Source organism: Aspergillus piperis (assembly GCF_003184755.1).
Source record: "Aspergillus piperis CBS 112811 unplaced genomic scaffold BO85scaffold_3, whole genome shotgun sequence".
In the NCBI taxonomy this organism is placed as follows: Eukaryota; Fungi; Ascomycota; class Eurotiomycetes; order Eurotiales; family Aspergillaceae; genus Aspergillus; species Aspergillus piperis.
The window spans coordinates 305,209-328,046 of NW_020291593.1; the positions used below are offsets into that span (position 1 = coordinate 305,209).

The 22,838-nt window shown below is 49.8% G+C and overlaps 8 protein-coding genes and 2 non-coding genes across 10 annotated transcripts; 6 read left to right on the forward strand and 4 right to left on the reverse strand.

The window, feature by feature from the left end:
- Positions 1 to 147: 147 nt before the first annotated feature.
- BO85DRAFT_365089 (arylsulfotransferase family protein) lies at positions 148 to 1,918 on the reverse strand (the record flags this gene model as incomplete). The annotated part of the gene is made up of 3 exons (XM_025655728.1): positions 148 to 318; positions 372 to 1,484; positions 1,538 to 1,918. 3 exons carry the CDS (start codon positions 1,916 to 1,918, stop codon positions 148 to 150), a joined length of 1,665 nt encoding a protein of 554 aa, XP_025518782.1.
- Positions 1,919 to 3,509: 1,591 nt separating this feature from the next.
- BO85DRAFT_456564 (uncharacterized protein) lies at positions 3,510 to 7,113 on the reverse strand (the record flags this gene model as incomplete). The annotated part of the gene is made up of 4 exons (XM_025661455.1): positions 3,510 to 3,889; positions 3,932 to 4,227; positions 4,308 to 4,679; positions 5,147 to 7,113. The coding sequence occupies 4 exons, from the start codon at positions 7,111 to 7,113 to the stop codon at positions 3,510 to 3,512; spliced, it is 3,015 nt and encodes a 1,004-aa protein (XP_025518783.1).
- Positions 7,114 to 10,655: 3,542 nt separating this feature from the next.
- On the forward strand, positions 10,656 to 11,816 carry BO85DRAFT_364316 (glucan 1,3-beta-glucosidase precursor; the record flags this gene model as incomplete). The annotated part of the gene is made up of 1 exon (XM_025655694.1): positions 10,656 to 11,816. One exon carries the CDS (start codon positions 10,656 to 10,658, stop codon positions 11,814 to 11,816), a length of 1,161 nt encoding a protein of 386 aa, XP_025518784.1.
- A 443-nt stretch (positions 11,817 to 12,259) lies between these two features.
- BO85DRAFT_364993 (putative vacuolar transporter chaperon Vtc1) lies at positions 12,260 to 12,728 on the reverse strand (the record flags this gene model as incomplete). The annotated part of the gene is made up of 2 exons (XM_025655721.1): positions 12,260 to 12,594; positions 12,695 to 12,728. 2 exons carry the CDS (start codon positions 12,726 to 12,728, stop codon positions 12,260 to 12,262), a joined length of 369 nt encoding a protein of 122 aa, XP_025518785.1.
- Positions 12,729 to 15,113: 2,385 nt separating this feature from the next.
- BO85DRAFT_365068 (glutathione S-transferase family protein) lies at positions 15,114 to 15,848 on the forward strand (the record flags this gene model as incomplete). Its single annotated transcript, XM_025655725.1, has 2 exons — positions 15,114 to 15,490; positions 15,560 to 15,848. The coding sequence occupies 2 exons, from the start codon at positions 15,114 to 15,116 to the stop codon at positions 15,846 to 15,848; spliced, it is 666 nt and encodes a 221-aa protein (XP_025518786.1).
- A 192-nt stretch (positions 15,849 to 16,040) lies between these two features.
- On the reverse strand, positions 16,041 to 16,400 carry BO85DRAFT_364675 (uncharacterized protein; the record flags this gene model as incomplete). The annotated part of the gene is made up of 1 exon (XM_025655707.1): positions 16,041 to 16,400. One exon carries the CDS (start codon positions 16,398 to 16,400, stop codon positions 16,041 to 16,043), a length of 360 nt encoding a protein of 119 aa, XP_025518787.1.
- An 853-nt stretch (positions 16,401 to 17,253) lies between these two features.
- BO85DRAFT_506356 (aminoglycoside phosphotransferase family protein) lies at positions 17,254 to 18,278 on the forward strand. Its single transcript, XM_025664369.1, has one exon. The coding sequence runs from the start codon at positions 17,407 to 17,409 to the stop codon at positions 18,238 to 18,240; it is 834 nt and encodes a 277-aa protein (XP_025518788.1). The 5' UTR covers positions 17,254 to 17,406; the 3' UTR covers positions 18,241 to 18,278.
- Positions 18,279 to 18,720: 442 nt separating this feature from the next.
- Positions 18,721 to 20,137, forward strand: BO85DRAFT_446022 (dynein light chain Tctex-type family protein). Its single transcript, XM_025659401.1, has 5 exons — positions 18,721 to 18,804; positions 18,994 to 19,070; positions 19,201 to 19,239; positions 19,346 to 19,420; positions 19,491 to 20,137. Exons 2-5 carry the CDS (start codon positions 19,041 to 19,043, stop codon positions 19,773 to 19,775), a joined length of 429 nt encoding a protein of 142 aa, XP_025518789.1. The 5' UTR covers positions 18,721 to 18,804; positions 18,994 to 19,040; the 3' UTR covers positions 19,776 to 20,137.
- A 246-nt stretch (positions 20,138 to 20,383) lies between these two features.
- On the forward strand, positions 20,384 to 20,466 carry BO85DRAFT_t53. The gene has a single exon. It is a non-coding gene; the product is annotated as a tRNA-Arg (tRNA).
- A 382-nt stretch (positions 20,467 to 20,848) lies between these two features.
- On the forward strand, positions 20,849 to 20,931 carry BO85DRAFT_t54. Its single transcript has one exon. It is a non-coding gene; the product is annotated as a tRNA-Arg (tRNA).
- The last annotated feature ends 1,907 nt before the right edge of the window (positions 20,932 to 22,838 follow it).

Sequence of the window (22,838 nt, forward strand, 5' to 3'; positions counted from 1 at the left end):
TTGTGTGGTAGATGGGGATATGTATGTTAATGTTATGTGGTGGTAGGGAAGGGTGGATGTAATGCTACTATTTACTTATTATGGAGGCTGAATAATGTATATGTATAATGCTTGCAAATGGGTATATGGGTATATGGGTATAGGGTATCAACGAAAATATCTCTCAAAAATCGACTGTATGCGTTTCCTCGCCCTCCATGCTCCTACTACCACTGCTCCCGTGGTGAATGTCCCTACGAGCATCCATTGGAATGGTCGTTCGGAGAAGACGAAGAATGAGCTGGTTGAGCCGTCATCGATATCGATATCGGTTAACTCCTGTTCGTATCAGTTAGCTTCGTGCTTACATGTCAAAAGGTGTCGGCACTTACGCATCCCTCAAACCCCCTCGTCACGCCCATTTCATTCCCCTCCAAATCCACCGCCATCAAGCGGAAATATCCCTCTCCTATCAAATCCACTTGCGTCTCGAATCCCTCTTTCGGCGTATACGCCACACTCTCAAAGTCATCCTCGCCCGCACTGGAATTCCTCGCCCGCTGCAGCACCCACCCTGCAATATCCGTCGCCCCGTTCCAGCTCACATATGCCGTGTCACCCGCCTCGTCGACCGCCACATCCGGCGGCACTCGCGGCCGTCCAACCCAGTGGAACTTTTGCGCGCGGTACGACTTGATCCATCCCAACCAGAAGAAGACGCGCGGCCCCCAGTGAAAGTCGCACAGCACTTCGCCGTCCACGGTGAACTCGGTGTACGCTGATGGCTTGCCCCAGCCGATGAAGACATGGCCCGTCCGGGGAAGCACCTGCAGGCTGCCCTGGGAGTGGCTGCTAAAGGAGCCGGGACTGTCGTAGACGTGCAGGGTGTTGGCTGTCCAGTCGTCGAAGTTCAATTCGATCATGAACCCGCGGGTGTGGTCTCTAGTGTTGAGATGCTCGTGCGCTCCGTTGTCGAGCAGCGTGATGATCGTCTCGGACTGCCAGCGTGCGTCGTGCTGCCAGGTAATCCCCGTGGCGGACTTGTCCGGGGATATGTCCTTGAAGGTATTGCGTTTCCCGCCAAGCACCCAGAGGATCTCGCCCCAGGGGCTGATGCAGGTGACGGTGTGCATGTAGCGGGACGAGACGAGGTAATTTCCGTTGGGGTGTTTGTCGATGCTATTGATATGAAAGAAGTCGTAGGCGTCGTGGGCGGTTGGGGCGGAGCCTTTCTCGTCGAGGGGGTAGTAGGATTCGTCGATGTCGTAGTAATCGCTGGCTCGCCATTCGAAAAGCAACTCGCCCGTCGCAATGTCTATTTCTTGGAAGAGTCCGTCGTAGATCCAGCCGTCTTCGGGTCCGTCGACGGAGGAAAGGTCCGCCTCGCAAATGTCGTAGATGGTCATGAGCGCGGTGCCCTCGTCGGTGATTTTGAATTCGTGCACGTCGCCGGTATATCCGTTGGCGGGGGATACGATGTAAACGACGTCGTAGGAGGAATTCAGCTATGAATGATAAGCTTCGATCACTACCAGGCAGTCATGCAGCTGCTACCTACCATGTAATATTGGCCGAGTCCCCGTGTGCCGTCGTCGTCTCCCGCCCAGAATGTCAGGTAATCCTCCCCCATGTAGCGTTGAACTTTGAGGTCCATGATCTGGCCAAATTCCCGCTCAGTCCATACCAAATTCCCCTGGCTGTCGTAGACTAGCGGCCCCGGGTCTGGGTATGAATGACCGCGAGGGCTAAGAAAAACGTAGCCCTCTTCACATCGCGGGTCCCAGCGCAGGACATTGACCTCGGGAGATTCCTGGTCAAACGACTCATATTTCAGAGTGGGATGAGGACCCAGAAAGCCCAGGTCATACCAGAGGCCATGCCATGAGAAGGCCGATGCCAGTATGGGCCACAAGGCCCAGAGAACCAGCAGCACGGCCATCTACGGCAGATTGAAGCAGCACGACAGGCAGGTAGTAGTCAATGGAAGAGAACTAGCCTGCCAGAGGAAGAAAGAGTCGTGCATGGTGACGGAGAAAAAGGCGATACGCTGCAAACGGAGAGAGCGAGTGGGCGCGGGCAGTTAGGAGGTGGGACAGAGCATGACGCGGATAGTCGCAAATCATGGACCGAAGCCACCCAACGAGCGAACGGGAGAGAGGTTAGCCGGGCCCCAGACGTTCGTGTGGATGCAGCGCTAGACTGGAGTGGGATGACAGATTCGTAGGCATGTTGGCATTTCAGGATGAATTGGTGGGAGGCGGATCCACTGGTGGCAGCGCTAGTAGTGGAGAACCACGCGGACGGACAGTTGAAAAAGCCAATTATAGTGGGATGTGATGAGAAGCATCCAAGGATTCGGAGTCGGAGAACCTTATCTGCGTCGGTCATAATAGACCAGGACGGAATGGAAATGGTACGGGGAATTGATATAGTAGACAGTTGAATGTGGAAGTTCTGAAAACGGATGGCGTTGCGAATGCGGCACTTGGATAGTAGTACTAGAAGAGAACGCCAACAGGACAGGTGACAGTTCGAGTACGTATGCTATGCACGCCACTGGAGTTGCAGATGGCGAAATGGATCATGATGGATAATAATATACCAGTTATCAGGCAGCATTAATCTGGCGACCGCGCAATCTCTGGCTTCCCCGGCGGTTTGCTGTGCAGTTGCATCCAAGGATCGGTTCGCCATCGGAGAGAGAGAGGATGTAAATGCCAACCGAAAACGGAATGCATATCATGCCAAGAATGATTGTATAGTTGAAGCAATTAAGGAGATGTTTCAGAGCCAAGAATGAATCCAGTTTAAACTAAACCCCTGAGTGTGACCCTACTCACGTGATCATTGCCCATTTCTTGCCCCAGAATCTCCTTCAATCTATAAACAGTGTAGTATCGGGCACAGCAATCCCCAGAAAATAGCAACACCACTCGTAGCACCCAAGCCAGGCTGTCATTAATCATGGCAGCCATCTGCACACATGAATTCTTCACTTGGTATGGGCATAATATAGTTCTGCAGCTTCCTTGGCCCGTTGAAGTCTGGTATGTATGTATCTTCATCTCCCTTGTTCTAGGGTTCCCCCACGGCCAGAAATTCCCTTGTGGGTCGCTCTGTGGATTCAATCATCGTCAGGGAAACCTTTGGCATGATACTAAGCATGTATTTGATGATAATGGAAAGCTGAATAAATCGTATTCGGGTTTACACCGTCAGGAGCTCAGACCCGCCTTAATTTTACATATTTGCGGGGCAACTAGACTATGAACAAAGATATCGCTGTGCATATTGGTTCATGAGCTCTTGCTTAACCGACTTCATTTACTTACATTAAAGTAAGCATGTATTCTATCGCTCATCTCGGTGGAATTTACACTCAAACAGGTGATTTATACCGAGTCCGAAGTGGACTTACGAATCTCATGCACGTCAATGGAGCAGCTGATGGCGAATGGATCCTAATCTCGCACTAAATGAGTACTTGTCACAACCATCAATTTCCATACCATTCAACAATACTCCATCAATCAAGCAGGATTAATCCTGCGACTGTCCAATCTCTTGCTTCTTCGTCTGCCTTCTCCTGTTGGCTGTTCATCCTCCAATTTTCTCTTTTCCCCTTTAGTTTCTTCCTCTTCTTCCTCCACCTTCATTCCCTCAGATCCCTTTTTATCACCACCACCATCCCCATCATCACTCTGCCCACCCCCCAACAAAGCATAATGCCTCACCACCAACGCCACCTTTTCCACCTCCAACCCAGACACTCCCTTCTCTTCCCCTTCTAACCTCTCCCTCAACCCCTTCACCCCCTCCCATAACTCTCGATACTCCTTCATCGTATACTTGACATTCAACTCGCCATTCAACCGTTTATACACCCCTCTTTTGAGTCTATCTGCTGCTTCTGCCTCAGCCTCAGCCTCCCCAGAGTCAGGTCCAGAAGTACTAGAAGATGGAACCTCCTCCATACAAACCCACAGGTACACATCATCGCTATAAAACGGTACATCTGCAGTAGAAGCAAGTGACAACACCAACGAAGCCGTAGCCACTCCCACGCCTCGTAACGCTTTCGTCAGGATATCCAACGCTTCGCTTGGAAACTTCTCCTCCTCATCACCTTCCTTAGACGTACGGTGGGTGGTGAGAGCTTTAAACGCCCTCCCCGTAGCATCCCTAACTACAGGCTCTGAGTTCGAGCGTATCATGCCTAGTAATGCCGGGCGGAAGGTGCCATGTTGCCTACCCCCAAATCAGTCCCATATTCATCATCATGTTATATATAAAAGTATAATAAATGAAAAGTGTAAGGGGGGACATACATCTTCCACTCCATCAACCTCACCAACTCGTCTTTCTCCAAGTATCCATAGCCATCCTTCCCCTCCTCCGCCTGTGCTCTCGTAGCAACCACCCCCCGTAATCCCTCATACCTGAACCCGTCCAGCGACAAGAACTCATTAACTTTAGCAGCAATAAACTCTTCTTCTGCTTTCGATCTCGTGCCTGTCGCCGTCCAGGATGATTTCTGCTTTGTTTTTGGTGCTGCTGCTGCCGCTGCCCCTACCGGTTTGCGCTTGATCTTGGCGGCGGCTTTGCGGCGGGAGAGAAGGTCCACTGTTTTTGGGTAGAGGGATAGGAGGTGCTGGAAGGTTTGGGGGGTGATGCTTTGGGGGTGGAGGTGGTTCATTGTACTTTGTATGATTATTGGTGTGTTAATTTTTTGCTCGAGGTAAGATGGGGGATGACGGTTGTGGTTGTTTGGCGATTATGGAGCTGCGGATGGTCTGGCCGCTTCCGAGCGGTAGGGTTCTTCCATATCAATCAATCTACAATATAGTATTTCAGAGTTCACTACAATGTAGGTATAATCCAAGCATTTGTTACAGGCGTCTACTAATCATCATATCCGCCATCGCTAAACCATCCTAAACCCCGGCCGCTCGCAAAATTCCTGACCGCAATTTATCAAGTACCTAAAGTCCATACATGAAGGAAAGGAGAGTATCCTCATACATTAAACACGTGCAATTCTATCGTTTATCGTCCGCTAGGCCGGCGCGGACTGTCCTTCTTGCCCTTGGCAGGGCTCGCATCCGGGCTCGCAAAGCTCACGCGCTTCTCATCCCGGCTGCGACTTAATGGTCCCAGTGAGGCCGACATGACCCCTTCTTTCTTCTTCTTGTTCCGGCGCCGGAACATGCCCATGTCCGACTTGGCCTCTGGCGCCGTCGTGGACGTCGTACTGTCCTCGTCGTCTTCCACGCCAATATGACCGAAATCCTCCTCCGCATCGCCCGCCTCCGACGAGCTAGGCCCAGGGCTCTCCGAATCCGAGGCCGCTTCATAGTCGTCGTCATCACTGACGAGACTTGGCGCCTGGTTCGATTCGATGGTATTTGGGCTGAGATTGGACGAGGGCTCGGTCCCGTCCACCTCTCGCAGCCCGTCGAGCTGCGGCGGCCGGGACACCGCTCCATAGGGAGATTGATAGGGAACAGGCTTGGTCGGGGTCAATGACTCAAAGGGAAAAGGGTTGTGACTCGTTTTATCGAGCCCCTTGCGGCTGCCCGGGCGCTGGGGCGCAGTCTGCGAGGCCGTGGTCCGCATGGGTTGCCTGCCCGCACGGACTGCAGCTGCCTTCTGCTCGTGACTCATCGCTTCCGGTGGTGCCACAGACTCGCTGTCCGACTCGCCCTCGTCCGAAGAGTACTCGCCGAGATCCACTGTTGTCTTTGCCTCCCCGACCAACCGATCAAGGTCCAGCCCCACGCCCCGGGACTGCATGAGAGACGACAGGTGAGGGGTAGCGGGCGAGCCCATGAACGAAGTATGACTCGAAGTGGCAGCGGCAGCAGGTGTGCCACGGTGGTTTTCCAACTGGGGACGGGCAGCCGCACGAGGAGTTTCCACCCCGGTCGATGCCCGTCGACTCGGGCAGGATCGCTTCCGGGGACTTGCGTTACCGCCCGCGGCTTCAGACGCTGAGGACGACGGTGTTTTAGATGATGGCTCAATGCCATGTGCAGTTCGAATCAGCGGGTGGACGAACCCGCCGGTGCCTGCTGTACTGGAGCTCTCCACCCGGCCGCCAACAACGGCGCCAGCCTCGTCGACTTCAACGGGCTTGCCAGACTCCATCGCCGCTGCATCATGGCTGGTGTAGTTCCGACTATGTGCAATGCGACAATGGTTGATGAATCCTTGGGTGCTGGAGAAATTGTCCCGACCGCAGTCCAGACACACCAGCTTGACAAGTACATTATCCGACTTTCGTCGAATAAGCATGGGACCAGCCTTGTCCTTGGGTGCTGGGTAGCCGTTGGGCAGAGCCTGGAGCTTAGCACTTGCCGAGCCGCGCTGAGGCCGTGTCTTGCCAGCCAGCGAGCCCAGATCGCCCGAACTCCCCCGCGTCGTGCGGCCTTCCATGAGAGGTAACCCACTGAGAGGAGTATCGGGCTCAAATTCGCCACCGTCGAATCGAGGATCCGGTAGGAGCCATCTAGAGTAGTGGCGCGAGTAGGGACCCTCCACGACACCCCATGGCGCGGGCGACTGCGGCGCAGGTCCATTTTCAGGAGCCCAGACCGCGACACCCGTACCATTGCTGACCGACTGCGAATAGCCCGCCACCCTGGATCCCGGATATGGTATCTCGGCACATCGACGGAGTTGTTCCAGCGCGACCTGGCATTTGGCAATTTCTTGATCGATCAGCCTGAGCTCATTGTGTTTCAACAACACCTCCAGACTCAGCTGCGCTTCAAGGGTCTCGCGTAGCGTGTCCGCGTCGATCTTTGGGGAAGTGCCGTCCTGCTGCGTTATCTCCGAGACATTTGTAATCGCGCTTTGACCAGATTGCGACGGATGTGACGACTCCGAGATCGGCTGGGCGCGACCGTCCGGCCCAGCTTGGTGCGACACCGTCACGGCGCTGGTGGCAGGTAGGGAAGGGTCTTGCTGAAGGCTGACGGGTTTTGAGGGCCCATCGTCGGCGCGCAGCTTGGTTGCGACCGGGGCATCTCGAGCGGGGGCGGAATCGCTAGAATCAGAGCGCTTGCGCTTCAACTGCGGTAATGGCAGGCCACTGACGCCCGAGGCGGCGCAGTGCGGCGAGGTCGAGAGCATTTTAAGCTCCTCGGCCATCACCTTGTTGCCCCCGATAGCAGAGGACCAAGGAAGCAGGCGAAACATGCCATGCGAGGTTGAGCGCGGAAGAATGTAGAGAGGCGGATCTGCGCAAATGCGACGGGAATGCGACAAGTTAGAGGCGCCACGTAAGAAGCACGGTACAGTCGAAAGTTGTTTGCCACGCAGACCCCATGCACCTGTGCATGCAAATGCGATCTAAATCCGGGGGGGGGGGAGAATGATGGAGTAAAATGAAGGGAAGAGAGGAGCAGGCAACGAGGGAATGAAGGTTGCCGCCGATCGGTCAGACGTCGTTGTTTGCGACCGGTGGGAACCCAGCAAGGGGGAGAAAGGAAACACGGGGGGAGCCCCAACAAGAAACGGATAGCCGGAGCTCCGACAGTGAAAGCATGCAACAAGGCTGCTGCGTGAAGACGTAAGATTATTGGATCAGACTGGGGGAAGGGAGTTGGAAGGGCAACTAGGATTGGTCGAAAAAGGAAGAGGGATATTGATGATAAGAGTCCGCGCTGTCTGGATCCCCAAGTATGACCAGATTAAGTTGGGGAGGGGAAGGAAGGAACAGGACAGGAGAGAGCGACCAAAAAGCAGTCGAACAAAGACCAGCAAGAATAATAAAGACCGGTCGGAGTTCTGGAAGACACAGCGTCCAAACTATCAAGCAGAACCTAAAGAGGAACCTCCTTCCCAGGCAGGTCACATGCACGCCGGGAAGGGGAAGCCAGCTGAAGCGGATCCACGGCTAGGCAAAGTAGTAGTAGCAGCAGTAGTAGTGATTGATGGGTGGTAGAAGTAAGAGGGCAACCCTTCCCAGTTCCCACGGGATGGTAATGGTAAGTAGGTTGGGCGGTGGCGTAATCTATTAATAATAACCAGTGGTAGATACTAGTTATTCTAGTGTGGGTGTGGATAGTAAAGTAGTTCGAGTGGAATGAATAGATAGCACCCGAAGCTAGTAGTAGTAGGTAGTCAAACCCAAGAGAGGGAGAAATCGAGAGGAGTGTGTTGTAGAAAGAGAGAGGGAGAGTACGGTTGGGAGAAAGAGAGGAAAGAGGAAGAAAGAATGGGTGGGTGGGAGAGAGAGAGAGAGAGAGAGAGGAGTACCAAGGGAGACGAAGGAAGGCGGACGTTGTCGGGTTAGAAAACGGTTGTGGTAATAGTAGTCAGAATAATAATCATAATCTTGAATAATTATGTTGATGTTGATGTTGGTGGTGGTGTTGTTCAGGTCAACCTAGAGGGAAAATACCGTTAAGAAAAAGGCGACTATTGGGAGATAATTAGGAACCCGATGAGAGGGGAATTTCAATACTTACGGAAGTCCGACCAGGGACCAAACCGGTTTGAGAGGCGAAAAAAGGTTAATTGGGAAGATGAAGGATTTTGGTTGAGTGGAAAGGGTAAGTAGGGAAAAGAAGTTGGGAGAAGAAGGAAGAACCCGGGATACGAGAGTGGAGGAAGTATTCAAGGGAGGGAGGCAGAAGAGGGTGGTGGTGGTGGTGGTGGTGGTGGTGGTGGTTTAGTCAGTCAGTCAGTTCAACTGGAGGGGGGTGAAAAGAGAGAAAGAGAGATGGGATTAGTTAGTTATTCTCTCATGATTACAATATGTGAGTGTGAGTGACTACTTGTGACAGGGGAGGAAAACCGGGCGACAAAAGGACCATCCAAAAGCGAGATGCAGTACTAGAGTAGTACATACATACATACATACAGTACTACAGCTGCTGCTATTATTGATGGAGGAGGATGACACGTCGAATCACTGCCTGAACGAGTGGAGCCCATGATGTGATGCCGGGCCTGGACTGGGCCATGGATGCCCGGGGTATTGGCCGCGCTAACATCCGCTCTAGCAGGGGTCTTTTGCCGCCCACAAAGTACCATACATACACCCATACACCCATACATACAGCGGGCGGGTTTCTATTCTTTCCAATTCCTACCCATACCCGTACTGGTATGAAAACCTCCGTCTCGTTACATTGCTGCATCTACCCGGTCAAGTACCCTCCGTCTGAAAGTTGAGACACTTCCAGGTAGATTAAACACACACTATTGTACTCCCCAACTGCCCTAGTTATAACATGGATTCTCGCCTTCCTCTCTCCCCCAATCTGCTGGCTATGTTTGCCATGGAAGACATCCATTTAAAACCCTGTGACACTCCCAGTCAGACATTTAGGCTACCACCACCACTACTCTGCACTGCCCACCGATGCCAATTCGCTCATGACAACTCGTAGTTCCATGGATCTGTTCCTCAACCACCCGATTTTAGGTTCACTACACATGGGCATTGTTCCCTTCCCACTATCTGGCTCTCGCTCGCTCTCGCACCGTCAGTCTTTCACTCCTTTTCCACCAGCAGATCAGACCCGGGATCGGCGGTTGAGCAAGGCTCGTTACATCATCCACTCGCGTCCTCGTCTGCCTATCATCTCCACCAGCCACAGCATAGCTTGCGATTGAGTTCACGCCAGCACTGCTTCATGGCACGCTTGCTCGTTGGTTCTCCACCCCCAGACGCCCCCTAAGGGATTCCTGCCAGAGGAGGGGCACTCAATACGAAGTCGCTCCCACAATAGGGGAATCATCACAATGTGCCACCGTCTATATCACAGATTTTAATGCCTGAGGCCGACAGCTTCCTACACTTTCGCATCCAACATGGCCTGTCGCTTCATCCTCATTGCTGGGTTGCCGTTGACTAGCCTCGCAATGACCGACAGAGAAAGCCGATTTTCAACCCTGCCCTCCAAGCACTCAAGCGGTTGACTGTCCTAGAAGATGCGCTGGCAGTGGGCTTCCCATATTCTTTCCTGGAGAATCATGGCTGACGGCTTAGAGGCTCGAGGCGTTGGGTGCTCCCGATTTATAACCACGGTAATCTCTTGGCCTCAGGTGCCTCTGCCGTCGGGACACCCGAGAATCTCACATCTCATCGGACCTCATTATCCCGAGGCATGGAATTTCCGAGTCATCCTCCAAAGGGGATGATTTTGAACATGTTGATCCTCATCTTAGCGGGAGGGGGCCGTTGTTCGGATGTTTCTCAGGTGCCGACTGCAGAAAAGATTCCCTACGCCTATTTCCCCACACCCCGCACTACGCTCAAATTAATTCGTCATGCGGGAATTTTTGCGCGCCGGTGTCTACTGTTTGTAGCTAGTGAAGACTATCTTCATGGCTCATTTAACCGGCGCTCGCTGATATTGCTGTATTCGGTCTTTAGGTCAAATGACGGACGAGCTTGGCCATATTGAGCTTCTCGGATGGCCCGACTTGGGACCTTGGCTTCCCTCGTCGTCGAATAACCTTTTGGCTCAGTGCTAAGCATCCTTCAACTCAGAGCTAGGTAAAGAATGGCTCGTCGGGTTATCCAGATGTCTCGGTCCGGGACAGAGGCCATGTGCCGGCAGCACAAGCATGGACGAGATATAAGAAGTGCTGGAAGTATGCCGACAAATGAAGCTATACCCCCGGTCCACACCATCTGTCTCCTCTGATACTTGCGCCCAATGTACAATCTACTAGGGTACCTCGCTGCGCTGGGCTGCGCGCAGTCCGCCCTCGCAGCCCCCCTCGCCAGCTCTTCAAACTCCTCCTACATCGACTGGCGCACCTTCAAAGGCAACGGCGTCAACCTCGGCGGCTGGCTCGTGCAAGAGTCCACAATAGACAGTTACTTCTGGGACAAATACTCCGGCGGCGCCTCCGACGAATGGGGCCTCTGCGAACACCTCGGCGCCCAATGCGGTCCCGTCCTCGAGCACCGCTACGCGACCTGGATCACCAAGGCCGACATCGACAAGCTCGCGTCCGCCGGCATCACAGTGCTGCGCATTCCCACAACCTACGCCGCATGGATCGACCTCCCCAGCTCGCAACTCTACTCCGGTAACCAAACGGCCTACCTCCGAGAAATCGCCGACTACGCCATCAACACCTACAACATGCACATCGTGATCGACACACACTCCCTCCCCGGCGGCGTGAACGGCCTGACCATCGGCGAAGCCACCGGTCACTGGTACTGGTTCTACAACGAGACCAACTTCAACTACTCGTTGCAAGTAATCGACCAAGTGATCAACTTCATCCAAACCTCGGGATCCCCACAATCCTACACCCTCGAACCCATCAGCGAACCCGCGGACAACAACACCAACATGGTCGTCTTCGGCACGCCCCTCGCCCTGACGGACCACGGCGCCGCCTGGGTGCTCAAGTACATCCGGGCCGTCATCCAAAAAGTCGCCTCGGTGAACCCCAACATCCCCGTCATGTTCCAGGGCAGCTTCAAGTACCCACAATACTGGGAGGGAGATTTCCCCGCGAGCACGAACCTCGTCTTCGACACACACCACTATTACTACGAGCATATGGAGTCGTCGTCGGCGAATCTGCCCGAGTATATTCTTGCGGATGCGCGGGAGAAGTCCGGCACGGGCAAATTCCCTGTGTTTGTGGGCGAGTGGGCCATCCAGTCGACGTATAATAATACGCTGGCGTTGAGGAAGAGGAATGTGTTGGCGGGGTTGGATATTTGGCAGAATTATTCCCAGGGGAGTGCGTATTGGACGGCCAAGTTTACGGGGAATACGAGTGTAGATGGGCAGGGGGAGCAGAAGGATTATTGGTGTTATGAGACGTTTATTGACGAGGGGTATTTTAGTTGAGCTGCTGCTGCTGCAGCTGCAGCAGCAATTGTTTAGTTGTATGATTGATTGATTGATTGTGATGTGTAAATAGGTATAAACTATGAAGGAGATGGATGTGCTCATGAGTGGGTACTATTGATGACTTTTGACAAACAAACTAGTTAAAAACACAGTCTAGACTCGTAGGAGGAAAAGAATGCTCAATACTACTAACAAAACCAGCATGAAACAGTACATAATCATCTTCCTTCAATTCCCTCCCCCAACAACTCATCCATTGACACAATCATACCCGAGATCATTCATTCCCACATACTCAATCCCACCACCCACACAAAATACATATAAACCAGCGACCAGCACCGATCAATACCTTTCCTTCCCCATCACACAAACACCCAATCCCTATACCCATACCCTCGACACACAGACAAAAATCAGCTAATGAAAGAAGAAACGAATCACTCAACCATCCTGAGCACAAAATTCACCACGACGGCCGCCAAAAGCGCCATAGCGAGGATCGTCGGCCCGAAGCGATCATCAATTCCACTCTGGCCTCGTTTGCGAATACTCTGCGCGCGCCAGTGGAAGGTCACCAGCGCATAGATCATGGCGGCCATGGCGATGACGGTGAACAGACCGGCGGAGATGCGGCCGATGCGGTCACCGAAGTTCAGCAGACCGACGGCGAGACCGCCTAGGATGACGGTGAAGTTCAGCCATGAGAGGAAGGTGCGCTCGTTGGCGAAGAAGACTTTGGGTTCGACGCGCGTGGGGAGGGCGATTCTTTTTCCTATATTTTTCTTGGTTAGTTTTGAGTGGGGGGGTGAGGATGGGAGAGGAAAGAATTGAAGGGGGTGGGGGATTGAGGGAGGGAGGGGGGGATTAATTACCTGGGGCGGTTTGGAGGAGTGGTTGGGAGGACATTTTTATTGTGAGATGGTGTGGTTGTGAGAGGATAGTAGCAAGGGAGAAAGAGGAGGAGGAAGAAGAGGAGAGGGGATAAGAGCTAAGCTAGTTGAGGAGCTGCAGCAGGTCGTGTGACTTGTTTCTTTTCTTGTCTGGGAGAGAAAAAAGATAAGAGAGTAGGAGATAGGTAGAAGACAGAGAGAGAGAAGGGAGAAAAAGAAAAGAGACAGAGAGGCAGAAAGAGAAGAGAATTCTGCACGGAGTAACTAATTGTAGTGGTGGTGATAAGACGCCAAACTAACGTTAGATTAGTTAGTTGAGTTACAGTAGTTCTCTAAAGGGGAGAGAGAGAGAGACAAGAGGAAAGAGAGATTTAAGCTCCGGGGGGATTGATGTAATAGCCATGATTGGTACTGGACAGTAAAAAACAGCAACTGGATCGAGACGAGCTACTCACTTTCCCCGCTTGACGCCCGACACTTTGCCCGCTTCGGGTTTAGTGTAACGCGCCGCGGCTGTTTCTGCTGCTCTTCACCGCTGGGTAGCGCGCACGTGCCGCAGTCTGTTGTTGTGATTGCCCGGTTGGACCCGCCGGTGCCGATTGGTCTGGGGTCTACTTTACTACTAGTATGAATGTATGATAGCCTGCGGTTAAGGGGGAGCGGAAGTCCTAGGACGCAGACAAGAGAGATCATGGATCTACCGTGCAGCGGAAGTCTTTTCCTGCAGTCTTCTCTTGACTTGTTCAGCCTGATGCAGTGGGTTGTCAGGATCTAGTGCGGTGGAGTGTGCAGCACTCAAGAACCGTTGTGATCTGATTTATTTTAGTTCTAAGCAAGGCACGGTGTGCTTTGTAAGTGGGATACTTGGAGTTTCCTGCATGTATCTGAGCATACGTGAGGTTTGGGGGCCGCAGGAGCTGCGGGTGCTGATGGCGCTGTTGACTTTGTTGGTAACCATTAACTTGAAGGTGAATGCTTGAGATATCCACAGCATCTGTGAGAAGGTAGGTATTTATAGCAATCAAAGGAGAGGTCTTTGGAGGATCCTTGGTCAGTCAATGAGAGGCTATTTTTGATGGGTCTGTATACAGTGCTTGAGAACTATCAAGACACTGTGAAGGATGATATGTGACGAACGCACTTTGGCTGCTCAAACACTAACTGAGTTATCTGTGTTTTCTAGAATCTCACTAAAGTTAACATGTCTGTAAGTCATGAAGCGTATATATTACAGTGGTTTGATCAAACCGAGTCCAATGTATGAAAGAAGGTGCAAGTTCACTGTTGCCGCAAATGAATAGATCAGTATTTATGCACATTCCCCACCCTTGGGAGTGCTAAGCACGAACATTTCCCCGTGATGTTCGACGCATCATGCTTCCCAGTATGTGAACTACTCCAATTGAGCTCGCATTTGACCGTGGCCAAGGAGATCGGCGGCTAGAAGATTGGCTAGACTTCTGAAGTTCAGATCCTCCTATCTGGGGTACGTGTACAACTAACCTTGAGCGAGGCTTTGTAGAATATATATAGTATAAATTTGCATTTTACCTCTATTGGCAGAGGTCTCATGTGAAGTATTTCGAGCAAGGGTCGACGTAATTGGAGTAGGAAGGTCGAGTTGGAGTAGGATGTTGATAAGGTCCGTTAGTTGGAGAAGGTTACAGCTTGAGTGGTTGGAGTAGATACCATGCTGCGTGCAGCCTTATACAACTATAATCACTGCCGGATATATGATTAACTACCTAAATTATGCAATAAACAAATGCACATATGGGTTAGAGAATATATCTAGTGGTGCGGGTATGCGTCGGGTCTCATTGAATATCAGGATCTATATCATCAGTACAAGATTATGGACTCGATAAATCCAGACAATTTTGATTCCAACTAAACAAAGAGCAAAATTATAGAGCTGCTACTGTGATTAAAGAAATGTTAGTAATATTACTGCAACTAGTGCTTGTTATGCATAGTACATCCAGTAAAGCACCTATTTTTGGCGTTATGTCCATCTAGACAATGACTTTATCCTGCCTATTAACCACAATAATAATATTGTTATATAGTTACTCCGACTGATGCCATTGAGGGTACCAGGGACCCGATTCGAAGACATTACGATCCGATGATACTTATCACACCGGCTCCAATTATGGCTCAATTCTAATGTCTCCAATTGTAACTCCCGGGATGTAAGGCCGCGGCTCCATTAACGTTTTCAGCAACAAGACAGTGGAGAACCTAAAAAGCATTATTAAGCCCTGCCATAGTAGTAGATCAATCAATCTTGATTAATAAACCAAAGCATCATTCGAACAATAATTTGACTATAAAGGCACATACCCTCTATCCAAAATTCATCAACATGCAAACATTTCTGAAAAGGTCTCTATCCACAATGACCAAACCTCTACTCCTCCACGCCCACGCCACAGGCCCCAACCCCATCAAGATCGCAATCGCTCTCGAATCCCTTAAAGTTCCATATGACGTCCAACAGTGGGAGTTTGGCGACGACCCCAAAAAGGGCGTCAAAGGCGAGGCATACTTGAAGATCAACGAGAATGGCCGGCTTCCCTCACTCCAGGACCCAAACACCGGCGTTGTGGCCTGGGAATCCGGCGCATGTATGAACTACATCCGCCGAGTGTATGACCGCGAAGGGAAGCTAGGTCCTGCCGGTAAGGAAGAGCAGGATGTTGTCGACTTGGAGAAATGGGAGTATTTCCTACTCACCAATTTGGCGCCTATGTTGGGTCAGGTCAATTGGTTCAGGTATTTCTGCCTACCGAAATAGTAGAAAAATTAACAACCAAAATTGTTCTATGCTAATGTCATATTAAGAAACTACCATGAGGTGAAGAACCAGGATGCGCTGGATAGATACTCAGCGCAGGTCTATCGCTGCTTCGGGGTGTTGGAGGGGCAGTTGAAGAAATCGAATGGAGAGAGTATTCTGCCCGAAAAGATTACCGCCGTGGATTATCATGCGGAGCCCTGGGTCAGGCAGTATACTTTTGCGGGTCTGTCTTTGGATTCCTATCCCCTGCTTCAGCGTTGGCTGGCTGGGATGGCTAAGCTGGAGGAGGTGAAGAGAGGGTATGTGAAGGTTAAGGGACAGGGCCCGGAGTAGGACTGAACTTATCATAGCTAGAGAGATGCGTTAATATGTGGAACAAGCTTTTTCTAGGTAGGATAACAGTATCTGAAACCAGTTATTTGACAGGAGCACTTTCTAGTGCATATATAGTATTATGTACCGCAAATATCGCAATCCAAGGGATATCACTCAAAAAAGTATTCTCATAACCCATCAAACCACCTCCTAGAATTCAACAATCCCATAAAGACGTGTGACATCCTCACACAGCCTCTCAAGACTGAACTCCTTATAATAATCCCTTGAACCCACCGGCAGTCGCTGTAAAAGGGACAATTTGATGGTCAGTTCAATCAGCTGAATTATCTCCGAGATCTTCTGCGGAGTGGTATTTGGTCGATATGCATCTCGATAAGGCTCTAAAAGGCCTTCAATCTCGGACCTGTCGCAGACCTTGTTACACATATCGAATCGTTGCTCGAGAAGCGGAAAGAGTTCGTCTTTCTCGATTGAATACATCTTGTCTCGGTATCTGAGATATTCCTTCCTGCGGGTGACTTGTTTTTCACTCAGGGTCGGTGACATGTTGAAGACTGCAGAATGCTAGTGGGCTGTTTGAGGGGGTGTAGATTGGTTATAGTTGTGTGTGGGTTTGTGTGTATGCTCGGTAGGGCTTTAGTTGTGGTTTCCGTATCTCTGCTGGGTTGTGAGGTTCGATTGAATACTCAGGAGATTGAACCTTCTACATCTATGTCTATATAGACTGCCAGATAGGCATCGAAACAAAGAATCTGGTGAAAGAAGACATGCATCCTATTGGCGTTGTTCAGCCAAAGTTTGCTGTGGTGAAAGTACTACTATTGTCTTCACGATAATGTAGATATTCAAGGCAACTAACTGCATCCTATAATGTAAAGTATTATCGAGTATCGAAAGGTGCTCCGCTTAACGGTGATTCACGGAATCATTTAACGGGGCCGTATAGAAAGTGAATATGTTCATCTCGATAGATACATATAGCAGAGATAAAAGTAGAACTCTTAATTTTCGGTTCGTTCCAAGCACTGTGGGCAGCTTTCATGGCAACATCCTCCACGGAATACCAAGCATTGTTGGTCAATGGTTTAGTTGTACAAAGGAATTCAGGACATAAAGAAGCCTATCAGACCGACATGGAGTTTATACGATTCTATCCAAGAAAACAAACATAATTTCAGTGTACCAGCCAAGTACACAACGTGACACTGGAATCAGAACAGATACTGTAGTAAGTTTAATATGTTCATTGGGTGGGAGGTTACGTTGCTCAATAACGCTAACCACAGCATAGTGTATATACGATCCCTACCAACCAAGGTATGAGCCACACCCCAAAGCCAAGATACAGCTATGCAAAGGCAACTTCCGCTTCATATCCAGCGCGATGCTTGCTTAATGCCAGGAAACAAATGAACAATCCGAACCCCTCCAAGGCTTGATGGACCAAGGCACATAAATAGGGACTGGTCATCTCCGTATCCAATCTGTCTGACACTGACCTAGGACTCTCCACTCATCTTCTACTCCTGAGAAATCCCAATCAATTCACACCATGTCCGATACATACACCGGCTATGACGAGTGCGGATGCAGTTTGGCGGAGCAATCGATGCGCCGGCATTTCAACCCCATACGATTTATCCGCGGCTCGCGAGCAGGAGGCGTATGGGCAATCGGCACCGATTTGATTTTGAAAGCACACCCCAAATTCGAAGAATCTCTGGAAAACGAACGTCAAGCGCTGCAGCTACTTGTAGCCCATCCCCATATCCCAGCACCAAAAGCTGACCGTAACTGGGTCGATCAACATGGGAACCACTTCTCGATGCAGACACAACTGGACGGTGAGACACTCGAGAATGCCTGGCCGCGATTGTCGAAGGACCAAAAGGCCACTATCGCAGACCAGGTGGCCGACGTGTGCAAGCAACTACAGTCCATCACATCGCCGAGTATACAAGGCATTGATGGAGGAGCCTGTCCATTAGATATGGTATTTGATGATGGTGAGCTCCAGGGACCATTCCACTCAGACTCTGAGTTTCGGGATGCCATCAGCCGTGAACTATCGTCTTCATTATTTTCGAATAAAAAGGATGAATTGATGAAGCATTTCCCTGTATGCGGCCCTTATGTCCTCACGCATGGCGACCTTAATATCTCCAATATTATGGTCAAAGATGGTCAGCTCGTTGGAATCATTGATTGGGAATTTGCAGCTTTTTATCCCATATGGTATGAGTATCTTAGAATTGCGTGTGGTTCTACTGGTAAAGACGCTGAATGGAGAGAGTTGTTGCGACAGCGTCTGGATAGCCATGAAGATGCCAAAAGTTTCCTGAAGGAACTGCGTAACTTGCAATGGTATAATCGCTTTGGGGACTGAGTTGAGAAAGTTTTCTTGATGGATTATATGCAGAGTCTTGACGGATATTCTTCTATACTTTATAGAATGTGCAAATGAAGCTGGAATCAGTCATGAATAGAATGATGGTTTTCATAATCTAAGAAGCAGAAGCGACTCTGCAGCACCTATAGTGGTGTATCGGTGAATAGCCGGGTGTAGGTTTGAAACAGTGGCCTTCTAAGAAAGAGTGTCTGCAGGGTGAATATGTACTAACCATGCCATGTATCTCAATTGTAGGACGCAGAAGGCTGGAGTTCAATTTAATTGTATAGTCTGGCTATTGTAGGCAGATGGCAGTTGATGAGCTAATCCCAACCAAGTAATCAGCTAGTCCGGTCTTGGACCGGACACTAACCCCTCCCAGCCTAGCCTTGTATTCATCCTGGCCAATCAAGAAGCGCAAAGCGACAGCCATGATGCCAGTCGACGGCGAGCCCCCAAACATTCATTCTTCAGCACCAGCCCGCTAGCTGTTCTTTCGCTGCTGTCGCACTCGCCTTGACACTTCCGCGCATACCAGCATAGCATAGCATCTTGCATTGAGTGAGTGGCCATCTTATCCGTCAATTCCATCAGCCCGTGTTGCTTGGTTCGCCGGCCCCGGAGCCGCATTGTCTGTCCTTCCCCCCACAATCGCATCTCCAGCATCCCATGGTTATCGACACTTCCCCGACGAACATCCCCTATCTACAACCAGACCCGCGCGAATTTCACTAACCGCTAGCCTTCAAGTCTCACGCAAAACATATCTTACACCAAATCCAACTCTTTCATTCACAATGGCCGTCGACGCTGCTACCCCCTCTTCGGTGTGTCACCACCCTCCCCGTGCAATGATCGTACCTGGATAGCCCGCAATCCGAACGTCATCCGACCCCTCTCGCGTCCCTATCCAGACGGACAACTCGTTACATTATACTTACTATTCGACTCGCTTAGCCCGTTCCGATCCCCGAATTGACCAAGATCGCCACCGAGGTGCGTTCACCCATACCTTACATTCATGACCTCCCACTTCCACCGACAACCCCACTACACGTCTCTCCCTATGTCAATACTAACTACCAATCTCCCCCCGATATAGGCCTGCGACACCGCCCTCAAAGATGTGACCGAATACGAACACACCAAAGTCGGCGACTGGAACTCTCAAATCATTGTACCTACTACCCCCACCCCTACAACTACCCCCTCCAACATCAACCTAACCACTTACTCCAATCCAACAGAACACCATTCTGAAAGCCCTCATCACTGCCACCGCCCCCTCTACTCCCTCGACCGCCCCTCCCTACCGCTTCACCGTGAACAGCACCATCGTGCAACAAGGCCTCATCGACAAGTCCGCCGCCGCTGACGGCGCGACCAGCAACACCGGCAAGCGTGGGATGCACTCTGCGTCCGGAGCTTTCTGGGATGTGAACCGCGATGGTATGTGGACGTTCAAGTATCCAGGCGCTGAGGAACGGGGTCTGGATGTTGTTGTTAGTGTGACGTGGTTTGCGCTGGGTTAGGAGGGTTATCAGTTTTCTATTTTTCTTGCTGGAGATGGATGGGTTGGGGAATTTCTTTCCATATAGAGTAATGAATTGAAGGGGAGTTTTCTGAAGTCCTTTGGTTATTTTGTTCTTTTTCTTTCTATGTGGTTGGTTTATTGTATGGAATGAAGGGAGGTATTTGATGCGACTTGGTGGGTGGCTTTCTGTTTCGGGATTTCTTGCTCATTGGATTGTGTGTAGCAAATAGCCAGTTGGTGTCAGTTCTTTATACGATGGGTGGACTTTGTCATTCTAATTGATATTTCGTATATACTACAAGTTGGCGAAGAAAGGAACTTACCGGGTACGCAAACAGCTATCAAGGTATATAAAGCGACTGGAATCCCCTACAGTGGATAGTTATTTTCTCCTTCCCCAAATTTCTAACAGTCCTTGAACTACTAACTATTTGTTGCTGCTTATGTCATGGTGGTTTCTAGACTCTCACAGAGTCCCCGCCCCCCGCCGGCATGATATAATGAGTCACTCTCCCATAAGCATGGGACATGGAAGCATCGGACACACTGCATATCATGCTTTTCCCCTCATGAGTCGTCTTTTTTGGGAGTTCATCCAGAGAAGAGGCCCCTGTGGCGCAATCGGTAGCGCGTAAGACTTCTACGACATGGTCATCTTAAGGCTGTGGGTTCGAGCCCCACCAGGGGCTTTTTTTTATGCTTCAGCATCCGAAGGCTACTACTCTACGACGGAGTACACCTACGAAGTACAAAAGTATGTTGTCAGAACCCGCTCCTGGAGTGTTTCGGAGTCAATCCTTCGCATTAAATGCCGCTCGACGATCCGAATGAAAGAATACAGTTCCGAGTCAACAGACTCAGACTGTGCATTCCTTCCTCCTTATAATCTTTATTTTGCTAGGTTCATGTGAAATTGTGAATTCCCCACATATGAGTCTCATTTGATTTCACTTCATGTCTTTCAATCACAATGAAAGGCATCTTACACATGCTATTTATGCAACCTCAAGTGATAAATACCACAACAACAGACTTAAGATACACTAAGTGGGCCTGTCATTCACCAAGGAGGCCCCTGTGGCGCAATCGGTAGCGCGTAAGACTTCTACGATATAGTCATCTTAAGGCTGTGGGTTCGAGCCCCACCAGGGGCTATTTTTTGCCTTAAATTTTTTCCTGTTCCTGCCTGACGTAGGGTACTACCGTCTATTTCACTTGATTGTGAGCGTTTGCTGGTTTTTGCCATTATTGCTAGCTCTATTCAGGTGTATTATATACTCCGGAAACAGTGCTATTGTCAAGAATTGCGGCAATCTCCGCAAAAGCTACCTACCACAAAAGCGTATACTGGAATAATTTACTTTTTTCTTTTTACCTGGAGTGATACTAGTGTAATTCCAATATGGTTTTCTTTCTCGTTGTTCAAAGCAAGTCACAATATATCACATGAAATCTCTCTGGGACATAGGTTGATTGCTTTTGTCCTCTGCTTTCTAGCCACTGACTTCTGTCATCAGTTAAAATAGCTAAGAGCTGGATTTGTCGGTCTGAAGCCTTACTAGGATTATTCAGCTTTATAACCTGAATATGTGCCAATCTATAAGCTGGATAAGGTATTTTGTTACTGTATTCGCGCCATTAGGTTCGTTCATAACCTCGGGGTAGTTGCAATAAAGCGATAAAGAACCCAGTAGTAATCACTCCATGATCTTACCGATCGTTTCATTGCACAGTGGCTTAAGTAAGGTATGGAGAGATGAACTACTCCTGTACTAGTAGCTCCTGATATTGTTGATACCAATGATAATAGTTTCTGGCAGTCATTTACTTACATCTCCCATATCCATATCGATAACCAACCATCTCTTGCCGGAATGCTCAGGTGACTGAACAGAGATATTATTTATAAAATCGAGATGTTCCGATGTCCTCTGTCTCTTGAAGAAGACTGCTTCTGATACAATATAATGCTTGAAGCTTTCTGACAGAGCTAGCAGACCTGTATCGTATGCCAATGTTCTTTTCTGTATGAAAAGACATACCCTCTGAATCATTCGACTGCATGATGCCCTTTTATTTTGCATCTTCTGCACGTAATTCTCGTACGCTCGATAATATTACGGTCTCTTTTACAGTAGACACAAGTCCTGTTTTCAGGGCAGTATTTGCTGATGTGAACTAAAGACTTGCAGTATTGACATGCTCGCTCTGGGTTATAGGACATGACCTGAGCCAGTGTGGACTATATTATAGGTGGAAGTAGGAACTGAAAAAGAGTTGGTTGCTCTTGAGGGGGGAGTTGAGCCATTTTATATAAAAGACTTGATGTAAATTGTCGAATCAGGAATACAACCCTTCAATCAAGCCTGTGAAGGCATCTTTGTGCTTAGGGAAGAGGCGCAACATTGAAGGGGGCAATAGTATTCAATGATTGCAGGGTGATGAGAGGCGAACTTTAGAAAGACTCAAATGAAGGGAAGGACAACTAGTAGTGTCTACAGCAGGGGAATCAAGCTACTTTATATAGTATCTTAGTGATCATTGTTGTATCCGGTTAATTCGTTCTCTCTTTCTTAGTGCCTGTTGCTAATTCTCTCTGTTCTATATGCCCCTTTGGGTTCTTTCTTCTACTAACCTACCGGCAAGTTCCGCTCGATTAATAGGTCCACAGCGGGTGTCGTCTACATATTGACATCATTGACAAATCCACTAGCTTCTACTCTCAAAGGGCATATATAATTCTGCTTATTGCCGGAACGGGCCTGGCAGTTATTTGAAATAGTACTCCTTGCAAATCAGTGCATTTACATTCACCACCTCTTCATTGGTTTCTATTATGTACTAATCCAGACACAAGAACCACAACCCACAGCCTTAAAATTAGCTATTGGTTGGTTAGTAAATTGTCGAAGCCGAATACTCATAAGTCCTACGCGCTACCGATTGCGCCACAAGGGCCACTTGTGTATGAGTTGTCTCCGAGATGAGAAGCCATCAGGGTCGCTGCGACATGCAGTGCGCATGATTTCTCCCGCCTTTCTCTTGAACAGAGAATGCCTTT